This window comes from Rhipicephalus sanguineus, chromosome 9 (genome assembly GCF_013339695.2).
Source record: "Rhipicephalus sanguineus isolate Rsan-2018 chromosome 9, BIME_Rsan_1.4, whole genome shotgun sequence".
In the NCBI taxonomy this organism is placed as follows: Eukaryota; Metazoa; Arthropoda; class Arachnida; order Ixodida; family Ixodidae; genus Rhipicephalus; species Rhipicephalus sanguineus.
In genome coordinates this window covers 10836145-10851878 of record NC_051184.2, presented here as the reverse complement: position 1 = coordinate 10851878, position 15734 = coordinate 10836145, and the positions used below count along the sequence as shown (strand labels likewise).

General features: G+C 45.9%; 1 protein-coding gene across 3 annotated transcripts in view; it reads left to right on the top strand.

Moving 5' to 3' along the window:
• The window catches only part of LOC119404585 (zinc finger Ran-binding domain-containing protein 2), a 136376-nt gene that overhangs the window by 100716 nt on the left and 19926 nt on the right, over positions 1-15734 (top strand). Inside the window, exon 6 of one of the 3 annotated variants that reach the window (XM_037671135.2) lies at positions 4833-4904. The exons of 1 other annotated variant lie outside the window; for it this stretch is intronic. In XM_037671135.2, the coding sequence (XP_037527063.1) occupies positions 4833-4904 (72 nt within the window). Of the gene's footprint in view, positions 1-4832; positions 6647-15734 lie in introns of those variants that run through there. One more of the 3 variants, XM_037671134.2, reaches the window with a different exon arrangement.

Below are 15734 nucleotides of genomic sequence, written 5' to 3'. Positions count from 1 at the left end.
ACTCATTCGACAGATCGTGCACGAGGAGATTGAGAAGGAGAACGCAAGGTGCACATCGCTGTCGCAAGCACCGCCGCAGCAGGAGTTCACGGTTGCCTCCGTCGCTGAAGTCATCTGCCAGGAACTTCGGCAAGCGTTTGCCTCTCCCGAGCAATATTCCGACGCGTCATACCAGCCCATCGCACATACCTACGGCGACGCTGTACATCGTCCATTGGCTCCAGAACTATTGTACTAGCCGGACGCATACAGCTATGCAGATGCTGTTCGTCGACCATTGCCCATGCCGGCGCCGCAATACTGCCAACCGTCGCCTGTCGCAGCCTGAGCCCAGCAGGATCCCATAAGGCGACCCCAGCTGCGTAAGATCGATATATGGTACACCGCGGATCGTCGGCCACTGTGCTACAATTGTGGAGAGCCAGGGCACATTTCCAGTTTTTGCCCCCATCGTCCAGCTAGATACCGCGGAAGTGCACCTGCCCCTACGCGCCAACAGCTTGGTGAATGCCGCACCCCCATCAACGATGACCTGGCTGGGCGGCAGGAGAGCTCAGCTACCTTCATAACAGGGAACAGCGCAGATACACGAGACAAGAGAGACTGACAGAACTTCGCGCTGGCTAACAACATGAGCGTTTATTTTGTATGTGCACAAATATATACGCTTCTTGGGAAACGGAAATAAACAAAAGAGAGACGGGAAGAGGTCAACGCATGCGTCCCCACTAGTCCATGACGGTGCTATGATCACGTGTGGAGATATACTTAATTTCCTTGTCGGTTAGTGCGATCGATGGTGTGCTTACACATGATGGCCCAATGGAGTGAATTGCGAGTGCTTCGTAGATTTCCCGAGCGCGGCTATCACGATATCTGCGCAAGATGCTCGTCGGATCAAAATTAGGGCTGCAGCCACAGTCGGCACAATGAATAGACAAATTGCTTCTAGTACACGCCTTGATGTTGTTCTTGTGTTCTCGCAGATGGTCGTTGATGCAGCGGCCCGTCTGCCCGACGTAAAGCCCTCCGCAGGATGTAGGTACCTCGTAGATCACTTCGGTCTTGCAAGGCACAAACTGTGTTGCATGACGCTTCTTGCAAGTGGAGGAAGTTTGGTGAGGGGCATTCACCTTCTTGCACAATCAACCTAGCTACCTTCCGGACACGCTCACCATCTCCGGCTCGTTTTGCTTCACCGAGCCGCCGTAGTTTTGTTGACGCCATCAGAGGTCGGTCTCCCAGCCCACAGTGGTGTAACTGAAAGCAGCGACCTCTGGGGGGAAGGTTGCAGGTCCTCGAATTGCCCAAAATCCCCCATTGTTGCCAAAACATGAGAACGACGAACAAGAAGATTACGCCGAGTAAACTGTGACTGCCGACCTCACTGTGACAATTGATGGGCTTGAAATTGCGGCCTTAGTCGATACTGGCGCAGACTTTTCTATTATGAGTAAGCGACTGGCAGACGAACTCAAAGTCAGAATGTAATGGATGGGCCCTTATATTCAAAATGCTGGAGGCCAGGTAATGAAACCTTCAGGCAAATGTACAGCAAGACTCACGATCGGGAATATAGCTTTTGTAGCCACATTCGTGATCCTACCGGAGTGCTGCAAACCTCTGATACTAGGAATGGACTTAAAGGAGTATGGCGCTGTTGTCAACATACGTGGAGGCGTGATAACATTTGCCTCTGAGAAGTCCGTGACCTATGACGCAGACCAAGACCCCAGGGCGTTACGTGTGGTCGACGAAGACGTCTGCGTGCTGCCGCTGTCATGTAGTCTCGTTTCTGTCTGTTGTGGCGTGCAGTCTAATGAAGATGCCATAGCCGAATGTGTAGCTGCCCTTCTTTTTCGTCAAGGCGTTGCCATCGCTCGTAGCATCGTCAGCTTAGTCGATGGGCATACAGAGGTGCTACTTGCTAATTTTATGAACGAGTGCCAGCACATCGGTAAAGGCACTGCTATGGCGTACCTCGAGGAACTCGAGTACTACTCTTATGACTGCCTTGCTATGCAAGGGGAAGCAACGACTCGTATAGCACCACATGCACCAGCTGTCGACATTGGCCCAAGTTTAACGCCCACTGAAAGATGTCGTCTTATGGAACTTCTTGGCCGGTTCAAGGACTGCTTTTCCTCGACGTCCTGAGTGGGTCAAATGCCGATGACTAAACACCGTATCATCACAGAAGAGACTCCAAGACCCGTCTGACAGAACTCTTATCGCGTCGCTCAGAAAGAACGTGACGTAATACAGCAGCTGGTCAAGGAGCTGCTTGCTAGAGGACAGTGTTGCGGAATGGGCGCCTCCATTCTATTCCGGTTACATTCCGGGGAATTAGAACTTGCCACAATTCCATTCCTTTCAATTCCTCGGAATGAAAGAGATTTGCCCATTCCCACTCTGGGAATGGCCAGGCAGTTCAATTCCATTCCTGTAATTCCTCAATGTAGGAAAGGCATCTTGATACTTTTATCGAGTTAAGAGTGAACGCCCCATAAAGCTGATGTCATCAGATGCATTAAGAACTGCAAAAGTACGCAAAACACGTTACCAAGGTTAAGGGGGGACCCTGCTTCGGAGACATATTTCTTTGTTTTTGAGTAAATCTTTATGAAACTTTCGCAGCTTATGTATTTTTATGTCCCGATTTCAAATATGCAATTATTTTTCTAGTACACTATGCTGTTTTCAAAATATAATATATTTCATGTATATTGTTGGGAGCAAGATTTATTTATAAATTGTGAGAGTTATAAAGCAAGTCAGCATATCACAATAAGCTTGAAAGAATACTGTATGAAATAAAACAAGAATGGATGTTCTAGGCCCGTTTGAACAAAAGTTATGGTACGTTGAACACTTGGCAAGTGAGTGATGTCGAGCTCGGTCAAACTGGGATCAAGCTGGGAATGTTCAACATACCATAACTTTCGTTCAAGTGGGCCTAGAACATCCATTCTTGTTTTATTGCATACAGTATTCATTCCAGGTTATTGTGATGTACTGATTTGCATGATAACTCTCACAGTTTAGAAATAAAGCCTGCTCCTAACAATACAAAAACTATTTAATAGTTTCAAAACTACATATTGTATTAGAACAATAATTGCATGTTTGAAATCAGCATAGAAAAAAACATAAGCTGTGAGAGTTTCATAATGATATGCTCAAAAACAAGAAACATGTTTCAGAAGCAGAGTCTCCCCTTAAGGTATTGTAGCTTGGTGACATATCTCGTGCAGTACAACCACCCTACTAATTCCCATAGGGGCAGTTCTCCTGCTACCTATAATATTTGCATGGTCAGCATGTTTGAATGAATGGTAATGTTTTAATACTGTGTAAGCTTAAATGTGTTAATGCTAAAATGACGACGGTCATGGATAATCGCACTTTAACGTACTTGAACGTACTGGACACACCACAACATGAAGCGTAAACAGCTGTTTATTTCGGAAAGTTTTGTCATACATATGTCGTGCATGGGAAACTCTACAGATACAAGTTACAAGATAAAGAACAGCACACTGAATATGCGCATGGTAAAACTCAAGTTTTTTGCATGAAATGAATTTCTTTTGAAGACAGCTTAATTGATGGTGCACTGACGCACATTCATCGGCACTTGCCTGTGCCATCATATATGCTTCCATAATTATTATTTTAATTCTGTTAGTCACTTTTGATAAAATAGTTGTTTTCAAATTGCAGCGTACGGTGGGGTCCACTGTTAAAGGGAACACTCTAATGAGCACCTTTCATTTTCCTGGCCCTGTAACAGCTAGTGGACAGGGAAACATTGCTCATGCACTGCACGAGTCTGTCAAAAAGGGGCAGAACTGTCAACCAACAGTAGTTCTATGCAAATATTAGCCACTATGTTTTTGCAAGAGAGTGAAATCCAAACATGCCCCGTACGCAAGTGTTCCCTTTAACAGTGGACCCGTCTGTACATTTTCACTGCGACACATGTGAAGCAAGGCTACCTGGTTGCATAATCTGCTGACAGTTATTTCGGTGCTCTCCTAGTCTTGTGTTTACGCATCTTTCTGTCTGCCCAACGTAGCTTTTATAACAGGTAAAGCGAATGTTGTACACTACTTCCTTGTTGCACTTGACAAATTTTCTGAAGTGATACCACAATTCTCATTCTGTCATTTCATCTTGCGACCATTCACGCTTGGCACATTCCTAAAATTTTGTCCAGCACAGAAAAGACTACTTCAACATTTTGTGCATTTGCTGTGTTCTTTAAAACAATTGGTCTTGCTCTGTCAATACCCAGTTTATTATCTTTACGATTATTTTTTTCGTTTATTGTCCTTAGCAGCTTCTCAGTCACCGACATGATGACACTTGCAGGGAATTGACTGTTCTTTAGCCTTTCTACCTGTATGTTCCTGCTTTGTGCAACCTTACGTGAAATTATTTCTGCACACATTGCTTTAGGCATGATAGCACTACTCCTATTTTAACAAGCTTTGAGTGTGCTGAATCACATCTCATGATTGCCTTTTCTCCTTTTGTTAGAAACACCCAGCACATGCAATCAAAAGTCAAGAAAATTTTAATATCTCAAAATTTAAGGGAAAACTCGGATGGCACTTTATACGTGAAGTATAGCCCAGCAAGAATCTGTTTGAAATGCTGAAAAATTGCTTCGACACTGACGGTATTCGCCTTTTCAGACGGCACACAAAGCAAGAAGCCATCCACATACCTACAACGTGCCTTGATATGCATTTCATTCCACAACAAAAGGAGAAAGGCAGTCATGGGCAATGTAGGGCGAGGCTTGTATGGTTTATTGTGCAATGCAGCCCTGGGTCCAGTGGCAAGCCAGAAGAGGAGCAGCCGCAGGAGGAAAAGGCTAAAGGAGCGTCCAGGTCCAGGTTTGCTGGGAGACATGCAGCTGTTTCATGCCTGAGTGGCCTTTTTGCATGACATGAGCAAGCCATTTTGGTGTAGTGTAAAGGCACACAGTGGGGTGGCTGGTACTATTGAGATCTGCTGAAACATGTTTCATTTTAACACAAGCGCAACACATGTGCTCTTAGTGGTGGCGCATGTCTGTCATTTTCCACAATGAAAAGCAAGATATAGCTTGACATGCATGCTTCAGCAAACGCGTGAAGCACAAGGGGGTCATTCCACACCAAGTGTCCCAGCCAGTTTGGCGACCGTCTCACTTGTGTTAGAAAAAAGTTGCGCTTATTTGCTGCACTGGAAACAGTGGTTTGCTAGAATATTTTGGACAGAAAAAAAATTTTGATCACGTGGGAGTCTTCTGAATTTTACGAAATGTCATCCGAGTGTTGTTTGTCAGAGAATTTATTCTGAGAAAATTATTTTACGTGTCGATACCAAATTTAGTTTACATATTAAGCAAAAATGCTTGTTTATCTTCTCTGGAGCTCAATAAGATTATTGCAGTTTTTCTGCTATATGCATACTTCAAAAGGCGCAAAAAGACTACTACAAAAGAAAAACGGAAAACAGGACAAAGCACTCCTGACATAGTTTGAATTGAACAACAGCGCTGGTGTCGTTCGTTCTCTCTTCGTCCTTGTTTTACGTGCTGTCATTCACTTCAAACTATTGAACACCAACTAGCCCAACGTCTTACCCTTTTGCACTCCTAACAACTAGCATTTTTATTCACAGAACACATAATTCTAAAATGCATAACCCTGATAACCCTCACCATGACGACCAAAAACTATCACCTAAAACGAAAATCATCATACCGGCATGGGTCGTTTGAGGAACACAATCTCGGTTACTTGTAAACTAATCGAAGGCTGGCTGATGCACCTAGAACCTTCCTTTCTTCCGTAATCTTCCTACGAGTTTTTCCATAGTGCATGTAAGCCACCGTCGCCCTTCCAAACGGGCCGGCATCTGCGTTCATTGCCATCCTTGCAGTGCATGGCCAGGTGCATGAAAAGCCTTCCAATCAAACAGCTGTTATGCTCCCATAAGCGTGTATTCAGGCTGTTGAGGGCTGTGTGGCTTAAGAAGAACTGAAAGCTGGGCCAGTTGGTGATAATACCTGAACATGTTTAACTTAGCGCAACGACGACGACGTTTGTCTCCTCTTCTCTGGTGTCCTCGTCGTCGTTGCGCGAAGTTAAACATGTTCAAGTGTGTGGCTTAAGTGGCGACCAATGCCGATCCGCACATAACGACAACCACACATGCTGGTTCCCATCAACCGAAAGCCCTTTTATTGTTACACGACACACCACGACCTTGAAGAGCACATGGACAGTATGCGACATTTGTTGCAGCTCACACAATAGTAGACACATAAGTTAGCAGTCCACTTGTGAGGGATCGCTACATTCCCCCTTCTCAGCCTGAAAGGCATGGGGAGATATAAGTCCAGCCTTTTGGGCTCCTTGGCAATTCTGCCAGACCAGCTACAGTGAGTCAGTTGATCTATCGGCTCTTTTGGTTGAGGCAAGGCCATTGATCCTGCATCAGTGCCATCCCATCCTCGTTGCCAGTGTAATACAGTCAAACCCCTCAATAACGAAATAGCTGGGGAAGTGTTTTAGAGTGCAGCTATTATGCGCCTGTTCATGCATTGAGCAGCGTCGCCGTTATTGGCATAGGCGTGCGCACAAGGGGGGGGGGGGCACCTCCCCTATTCAACTAAGAAGGGGGGGGGGGCGCAATGTCAGCGCCATACATTGACAATTGGGAGGGGGGGCGCTGCGACAAACCTTTGCCCCCCCCCCCTGAAGGGGTATCCTGCGCACGCCTGTGGTCATTGGCGTAACCGAGCGAATGAGTACGTGCCGCAGGAATTGGGCAAGCCCCACTACCGTGTACAGCAGATGTGAGTTTCAAACAAAAATGAAGTATGTGCCACAGGAATTGGGCAAGCAAAGATGTGCGTTGGTCGAAGGTGCTCTTAGGCACCCGTTCCTGCATTGAGCGGCGCCGCCGTCACCGTCCCCATGCGGAAGAAACACATCGAGAACCTCCGAAACAAGTACCAAGCCATGCACTAGGCTTTGTAAACGACCAACTGATTCAGTGGCGCAGTTCTAGGAATATCATGGCATCACGGCATCATGGATAAGGCAGAGTACATTTTGGTTCTCCGAGCGGGTACTCCTCGTCCCACCCTCATGCTACCCCGCACTGTGCAGCAAAACTGTGTGAATTACTTTAACCCATGGGTGGCGTCCATCCTAGATTCAAACATGGATCTTCAGATAGTGCTTGACATGTACGCATGTGCCGCTTACGTGGTGGAATATGTAAATAAGTCCAGCTGTAGCATGTCCAATCTGAACCGGGCAGTGCAAGAAATTGTCAAAGAAAAGGGCGACATGGATTATACGCAGGCACTGAGACATCTGGGTGTGAAGACGCTCAATGCGATTAAATAGTGGTATGCAACTGTTCATACATACATGTCTCTCTCAACTTGTTTGTCTCAACTTATCGCAAAATCAAAACACCTAGACAGCTGCACTCAGAATTCGCATTCGGCAGTATCGTAATCGTCTGCGAATTTTTTGTTCGTTCTCGTGGCAATTTTATTGTTGCGAAAATAAAAAAATATGCACACCAACTACTTCGCACAACCAAAATTTATTGAAAGAAGTTGCTGATCTTGCTTTGTTTCAGGTTACTTTGAAGAAGCTTGACGGCTCGAGCCTCGCAATTTAATAACATTGCATAACTTCGTCGTCGTCGTGCGCGCTGAGGAAAGTGTGAATGACGTCTAAAGCATCAAGTACTTCACATGAACTCAACTTTCTTGGATTTTGTTTCTTTCCTCGCTCTTGTCACGCTCATATTCTTTATGCACTCTTTCGATGACAGCGTCCCCGCTGAACTCTGTGCACGATCAGGTCGGCGTCGGCCGTTCAACAGCGTCTGGTATCGCTCCATCGACACGGCAACACAGTGACACTTCAAATGTCATGTGCCGATGTAGTTGCCAACAGAGGCGTGAGCAAAAAACTTCTCATCATCATAAGACCGAATAATAACAGCGATGGTTACAAACAGCAAAATTGCAATTTACAAACAGCAAAATTGCAATTCATAATCAGAACAAGTAGTAAAAGTACACGCATGCACACACAATTAATAATATGCACTTACATACCCGCGTACATATAACAGTTCATAATCAACAGTATTTTGAGCGCGTGATTCAATAGCAATTCAAAATTAGTATAAGTATACGAACATACATGACTATAGAGACCTATGCATACATGCATGCACATACCACTTGGCTCAGCACTAAGGGTACTATTACACCAACACATGCGTCTAAGCGATTGGGATTTCAAAAATTTCTAAAGTCAGGGACCGAGAAAGGAAAGCGGTTTTCGTTATGATGAATTGAGTCGAATGAGTGTATGTTTTGTAGTGACTCAAACGGCAAAGCGTTCCAGTCTGTAATGGTTCGAGGAAAAAACGAGAATTTAAATGTGTTAGTACGAGTTTGAAATGGAGTTATCGATTCAGCATGGCGATTTCTAGTTAGTCGTGACGTCAGAGGTTGGATGAATGAGGATGCCTGTAGTGCAAAATGTTTGTTTTTTAAATGAAAAAGAAACTTTAATCTCAAGATTTTTCTACTAAGCTGAAGTTCTTGTATATTATTTTCTTGCATGATAGCTGTCAGGGAGTCCGTCATGCGGTACATGGAGAAGATAAACCGGATACACTTGCGCTGAATAATTTCAATAGCATGAATATTTTTTTTAGTCTGAGGGTCCCAAATAATGCATGCATACTCGAGAGTAGGTCTAATAATGGTATTATAAGCTAACAACTTTACCGATGGCGGGACAGAATGAAGTTTGTACCTAAGAAAGCATAATTTACGGAAGGCGGATGTGCAGATGTTAGATACATGCATATTCCAACTTAAATTCTTTGTTATTGTCACTCCAAGGTACTTATATTCGCTAACCTCTTTCAGTATGTGCGATCGAAGAGCGTATGGAAAAGAGAAATAATTTTTCTTTCTTGTTATGTTCATGTACACTGTTTTGTCTGAATTCAGTTTCATATCCCATTGGTTACACCATTGAAAAACGTTAAGGCAGGTATTCAAAAGTCGTTGATCATCCACGGTAACAATTTCCTTAAACAAGACACAATCATCGGTGAATAGCCTTATTCCAACATATTCAGGGACAACTTTAACAATATCATTTATATATATTAAAAAAAAGTAGGGGTCCCAGAACACTTCCCTGTGGAACACCTGATGTAACCTGAAGTTTGGATGAACATTGACCATTTATGTACACAAACTGCATTCGATTTGACAGGTATGCAGATACCCAATTTACAATAAAATCAGGAAGGCCGATATCTTTAAGCTTAAAAATAAGTTTATTTTGGGGAACTAAATCAAAAGCTTTCCTAAAGTCCAGAAAAATGACATTGATTTGCCCGGATTTATCAAGAACAGATGCTAAAGCGTGTATCACTGTGACCAGTTGAGTGACAGTGGACAAACCCTTCCTGAATCCATGTTGAAATGGGGTTAGTATGTTGTTGTCGTCAAGAAATTCAGTGATATAATTAGCGATGACATGCTCAAGAAGCTTATAACAGGAACAAGTGATCGATATGGGGCGATAATTTGAAACCGATAATTTATCTCCTCACTTCAGTATGTATTGGAACAATTCGTGCTGTTTTCCAATCGTTCGGGATACAAGATGAAGAGAGGGAGGCGCGGAAAATAATCGCAAGGAAATTGGTGATCATCTCTGCATATCGACGCAGAAACGCATTGGGAATGTTATCGGGACCAGGCGAAGCTTTACTCTTCAAATTTAGAAGCATAGATACTACTCCTGAAAGTGACACGATGTCCGAGTCGAGATAAGGAGAGGTAACATCAGCACATGCGCTATCGCGATCCTTCTGGAAAACACTTTGAAAGTATTCATTGAAATGCGTAGCTATGCTTTTTTTGTCTGTAACGATGATGTCGTCATGAATTATTTCAATAATGCCTTCTTTTCCACGGGACAAGTGTGACCCGAATTTCTCAGGAGACGTCCGTATGAAGTTTGGCAGAGTATGTTCAAAATAAGATTGCTTAGCACATCGGATAGACTGGTTGAGAAGTGTGTGGTTCGTTCGAATTGTTTTCTGGGGGGCACCGCGACGTCTTAACCGCCATAGTTTTCTTTTTTGATGCAAGATGTCACGGGTGATGCAAGGATTATTTTTCGCTAGCCTTTTCTTTTTATTAGGCACAAATTTATCAATACAGTACAGGCATAACTTTTTAAATGTGTCCCATAGCTCTGAAGCATCAGACCCACCAAAACTGCTGAGGTTTACATCCAGGAAGTCTAAAACACTTTCATCATCTGCATGAAGGAAATTTTTAATCATGACTGTTTTAGAAGGAGCACTTTTTTTGTCAAGATTGGGCATGTACACTTCACCATAAAGTGGTCTGAAAGACCAGGTTCAATTGCAACAGAAAAATTTTCCATGCATTGGCTTAAAAAAACAAGATCTAATATAGACGAGGAAGTTCCCTGAATATGTGTAGGTTGTCTAATGACTTGTTGCAAATTACTGCACAGCATTAAGTCCAGCACACTGTGAACATGAGCGCTGGGCTCATAAGAAGTAAATGGATTCTCCCAATCAACACCAGGAAGGTTGAAGTCTCCAGCAATAATTATTTTTTGTTGCCTGAAGTACGACACGTGTTCGTGTAAATCTTGCAAAAACTGTGGTGGAGCATCGGGAGGACGGTACACGGCCACGAGTAGCAAAGAAAAGCCGCAACATGACAATTTTAAAGAAATGCATTCATGATTATTGATTTGATTTGTAAGTGTTGCCAGAATGTTTTGTTTAATTATAACGGCAACGCCACCTTCTTTCGAATTTCTATCCCGTCAAAATACTTGGTACGAAGGCGGAAAGATGCTGTTGTCGTGAATTTCTCTTCGGAGCCAAGTTTCAGTGATCACGACAACATGAGGACTGTATTCCAGAATTATGGCTTCAAGCTGATCACTTTTGTTCACAATACTGCGCACATTGACATTTAAAAGGCGCAGTTCCTCAACGCGAGAATGTTTCTGTCAATCTTTGCTGGGAATTTTACATCGGCTAGCCAGTTCAACCCGAGAATCTGCATCATCATCCCATACGTATAGGTCATTATCTATTTGCAGCTTATCATGCAGAAGAATCACTTTCTTGCCCTGTTGTTTCACTTTCTTGCCCTGTTGTTTTAGCGCTTTGCCATAACAGCTTGCGCTTTCTTAAAAGAGTGTCAGCCGAATAGTCATTCTGGATAGAAATTCTTGTTCCCTTTAGTTTTCGTGCATTTTTTAAGTACGTCCTGCTTCTCGTTGTAATTTTGAAAGAATATAATGACTGGTCTCATTTTACCAGGTTTTCCAATGCGATGTATTCTTGCGACAGAGCTGCATCTTACATTTAGCTTATTACAAAAAAGGTCATCAATTACCTTAGCGCGAAGCGTTGTCTCAGTTTCAGCGCTATCCTCCTGTATGCCAAACACAACCAAATTCGAGCGTCTGCTCCTATCCTCAATCTTTTCCATATTGGTCTGCTGATTTCTCAAAGTGGCTATCTCTGTGACCAACTTATTCTGGCCGTCTAGTAATTTGGTCAATAAGGCTTCAGTGTTCGGCCGAGGGTTCACTTCAATATCCCCGCACAATAAAAGTTTGCATATACAAAGAACATCGCATACAATCTGAAGACACTGGTGTGGGCATGGCAGGACCAGGAGGCCGCGATAATCACTTTTTATTGAGCTATAGTGAATGCTAACCTGCATAACGCAGAAGAATGGCTTGTTAGGCAACATCGCGAGGCCTGGTCCGCCACACCCACTGAAGTTGAAGCGGTGTGGCATGTCCCTTATAAGTGAATCTGTAGAAGTCACGTGGGATGGCAGGTTGATGACGTGTAGCCAGAAGCACTGACGATGCGGTGCAGTGTGTGCTGTTGAATCCACGCATGCATCGAGTCGAATTCTATCCGGTTGAAGGGCTGCGTTCATTAACTGGGACAGTAGAACCTGCATAACACAGAAGAACGGCTTGTTAGGCAACATCGCGAGGCCTGGTCCGCCACACCCACTCTTCATTTCTTCATTGAAGCGACAATTTCGTTCTCGAGGGCTTTATTTATTGAGGGGTTCAACTGTATCTAAGAAGGGAGTCCACTCTAGCTGTACTGACATACAAAATAACCATTTAATGATCGTACACAACACATCTATAACGAAGAACAGAGGCGCCCCTTGGGGGATAAAGAACTCAAATGAATAAGGAAACTGAATGCAACAACGAGGTGCTATCGCTTGGCTTCCAGTCGAAGGTCACCAAGTCTCTGTTGTTTCTCTAGGTTACTCCTGCTGGCGTTCCAATGATTATGACCGCGGTCTCTGTGCTGGGCGATGGGCACCTTGTTGATGCAAGGGATATCTTGCACCCTCACATCATCTCCCGATTCCAAGAAGCGCAACTTCTGAACGGTGGGATGCCTGCCGATATTGCGAGCGTGCTTCCTCTTGACTCTCCTGTCCTTCCTGAACGTAGACATGGATGACTGTTTAGGAGTCAGTGCTTCATTAATTTTGGGAATAGTTATCCTCAACTCGTCTGCGCATAAACAGCTATGCCGGGCAGTAGCCTGTGACATCTTGTGTATCTCAATATGCCATGAGAGCCAGGTAAACGTCCGGTGGCTTTGAGATCATATCTTTCTTGGTGCATACCATCCACTCCACTTCGCTGTTGGCTTGTGAATAACACAGACTTGAGGTGATGTGCTAAAAGCCATATGCTACTAAAGGCTACGAATGCTTCAGCAGAAAATCATGGTCCATTGTCAGAGATCACTACGGATGGTATGCCAAAGCCAGTAAAGCAATTATTGATGACTGTTGTGACTACTTGTGACATTGTTGAGGATAATTTGATCACTTCCGGAAACCACGAGAAGTAATTGACTAGGATCACATATCGCCTGCCCTTTATCTCAAGATCTATGCCGACTCCCTCCTAAGGACCATTGGGTGTTGGAGTAGACTGAGAGGCTCAATGCACTGGACTCTCATTTGCGCCATTTTATATCGTGTTTCAAGCGCATTGTCTTTTGTTATTGATTTTTCTAGTTTTTTTTTTTTTCTCGAATTGTAATTTTTTTTCGCAGCAACGGCAGGGCTTCACTGAGGTTAGTGGTTGCTCATAGCAGTGCCGTTAATACCTTTCCGAATCTGCATAAGCTTCACGTCATGTACCCAGAGAGATATCCGAACGCATGCCCGTGGTGCGGAGATATTGCAGCACTCACACACATAACCTACTGCTGTCGCGAGCGACCGGCTATAGTCGACACAGGACATACGCACCCAATACACGCGTGGTCGTGGGAGGCGCGACTCGCTGAACGGACTCTGGGGAGCCAACTGGCAACCCTATGTAGTGGAGCCTTGGAAGAAGGGCCCCACCCGCACCACTATTTTTTTTTATAAATGGGTGTGTTCAGATAAGATCGAACACGAGGTCCCGGTCACCATTTCCGATTTTGATGAAACTTGCTGTAGGTCTAGGCATTACACCTCTTGGTCGAAGAGCAGTGCAGTGTGTTCGCGCGTGGTAATACTACGCCGAGCCGCACTCATCGAAAGCCAAAGCGAACGGAGTTTGCCCTCCCTCGAGCGATCGGGCCCAGTGGTCTCTGATCGTGAGGGTACGCAGCATGGTCGCGAGGGACCTTTTCCCTTAGCGGCGTGTCGCCGCGAGCCATTGCCCACGCGTGCTAGCGGCGCCCATTGTTCTGTATTTCCACCCGTGGCGTGGTTAAGCCTCTTTGCTTTTCCCGCCGCCATTGGGAGCGAGCATGGTACGGCTTTGTGGTGTTGCCGCAGGCAATAAAGTGTTGCGGATTCTCGAGAGCAGTACTGTGTACTTGCCGCGATGCGCTCGACGCCTTTGTCGCCCGAACGCACGTGTGCAGCGGCGCGCTAGTTCACGCGAGGCGACGGCAAACGCGGCCCTGTGGCTCGCTAAGTCCGAACCCACGCTAGTGGTCGTACTCCGGTGAGATACGTGCACACTACAAGCCGCGCCATGTGTTGTGGAAGCGAGGCAGAAATTGAAGAGGACGGTGCGAGCTCGTACCGGTTCATGATGATAATTCCAGTTCGCACTACACGGCGCAACGAAATGCTTAAAGGGACGCTAATGGCAAATAATAATTTATGTCAAAGTGAAAGGTCAATGTTTGAGAACGTCTACAACGTCAATATTGTCACGGGGTCGTGACGTTGACGAAGGCAGCAGTCGACGTGTCCAAGATGAAACTCTTTATTTGGCTGAACTTGTGGCCGGGAAACGGAAAGTCAAACTATACAGCAAAAAATTGAAGGACACTGTAAATTCCAAAGTGTGTTCGGCGAAAGCCTGTGGCCATTCGACTTACTATGCCATGGTATCGGGGGAATCCACATTCTTGGCTGTTGCGCGTTGACGGACGGACGCCGCCGCTGGACGCTGAACAGTTGCGCAACGCGCGTTGGAAGGAGCAACGCCACCTCTATTTTTTCAGTGCTAGTGCAAACGCCCGCTTTTCAATGGGAGCCGTTTGTCCGACGTTACTCCGACGAAAGCTCTGGCGCTGTGGCCGTCGATAAGAACGTCGAGGTCGCTACTTCGTCGTCTTGCATGAGTTGCGGTTAGGTCATGGCGTCGGATCATGGCTGCGTCGGCTTGTTCCGCTGCTTCCATGTTGCGTCGTGAGGTCTTCGGTCGGCGCAGTTTTGATGTCAGGGTTCCGTTCGGCTTGCGGCGTGTTCTTTAGATGTCGTCGTCGGCGATGGAGGATCTTCGGTATTTCGTCGTACAGCAACCGCACTTCCATCGGTTGCTGCTCTTAGTTTTCCGGATACGGGTTAGGTGATCGGCCCCAGATTGGCCTAGTGTATGGTCGGTGTTGGGGAGAGACGTAGCGGCCTGACGACGGTGGTCGGGAAGGTCCTCGGGGGGTCCATTGCGCTCCTGCGAGATAGTCGGCGATGTCATGCACATGGCCGTTCACCTCGTTCTTTACGTGGCGCGTTGATGGCGAAACTCCGCAGACCGATCTGTCGGTACTGGCAGTGGCGGTACGTGTGACCAGCTTCTCTGCAGTGGTAGCAGAGTGGGCGGTGGTCGTGGATGCGCCAAACGTCGGTCTTCTTCGAGGTGTAGCGCTGGGCGACAGGTGGGCGATATGGCGTCGGTGTTGGCGGCGGCGTTGTCTGGCGGCGGAACTGCTGCGGCGGTGTGGCGTCTTGACGTGAGCGTGGAGGGGGGGGGGGGGGCGTTTCGTCGGGCTGCAGCAGCATAGCTCATGGCTTGCAGCTGCGGAGGTTCAAGGGCACCCAACGACTGCCACATTTCTTCTCGAACAAGATCTGCGTTCGAGGGAACTTGAGGCTGGGACGACGAGAACATTCGACGAAGCTCCTCGCGCACTGCGGCCCTTATGGTCTCGGGCATCTCGTGTGAGCAGAGTGAATGTTGGCGTAGCCTAGCGTCGAGCGGCGATTGAATTGCCGGGTGCGCATTTTCATTGTCTTTTCTATTGTTGTTGCCTCCGAGAGAAATTCCTCGACGGTGTTCGGTGGATTCCTCATAAGTCCAGCGAAGAGCTGCTCGATCCTTTACTCCTCGCAT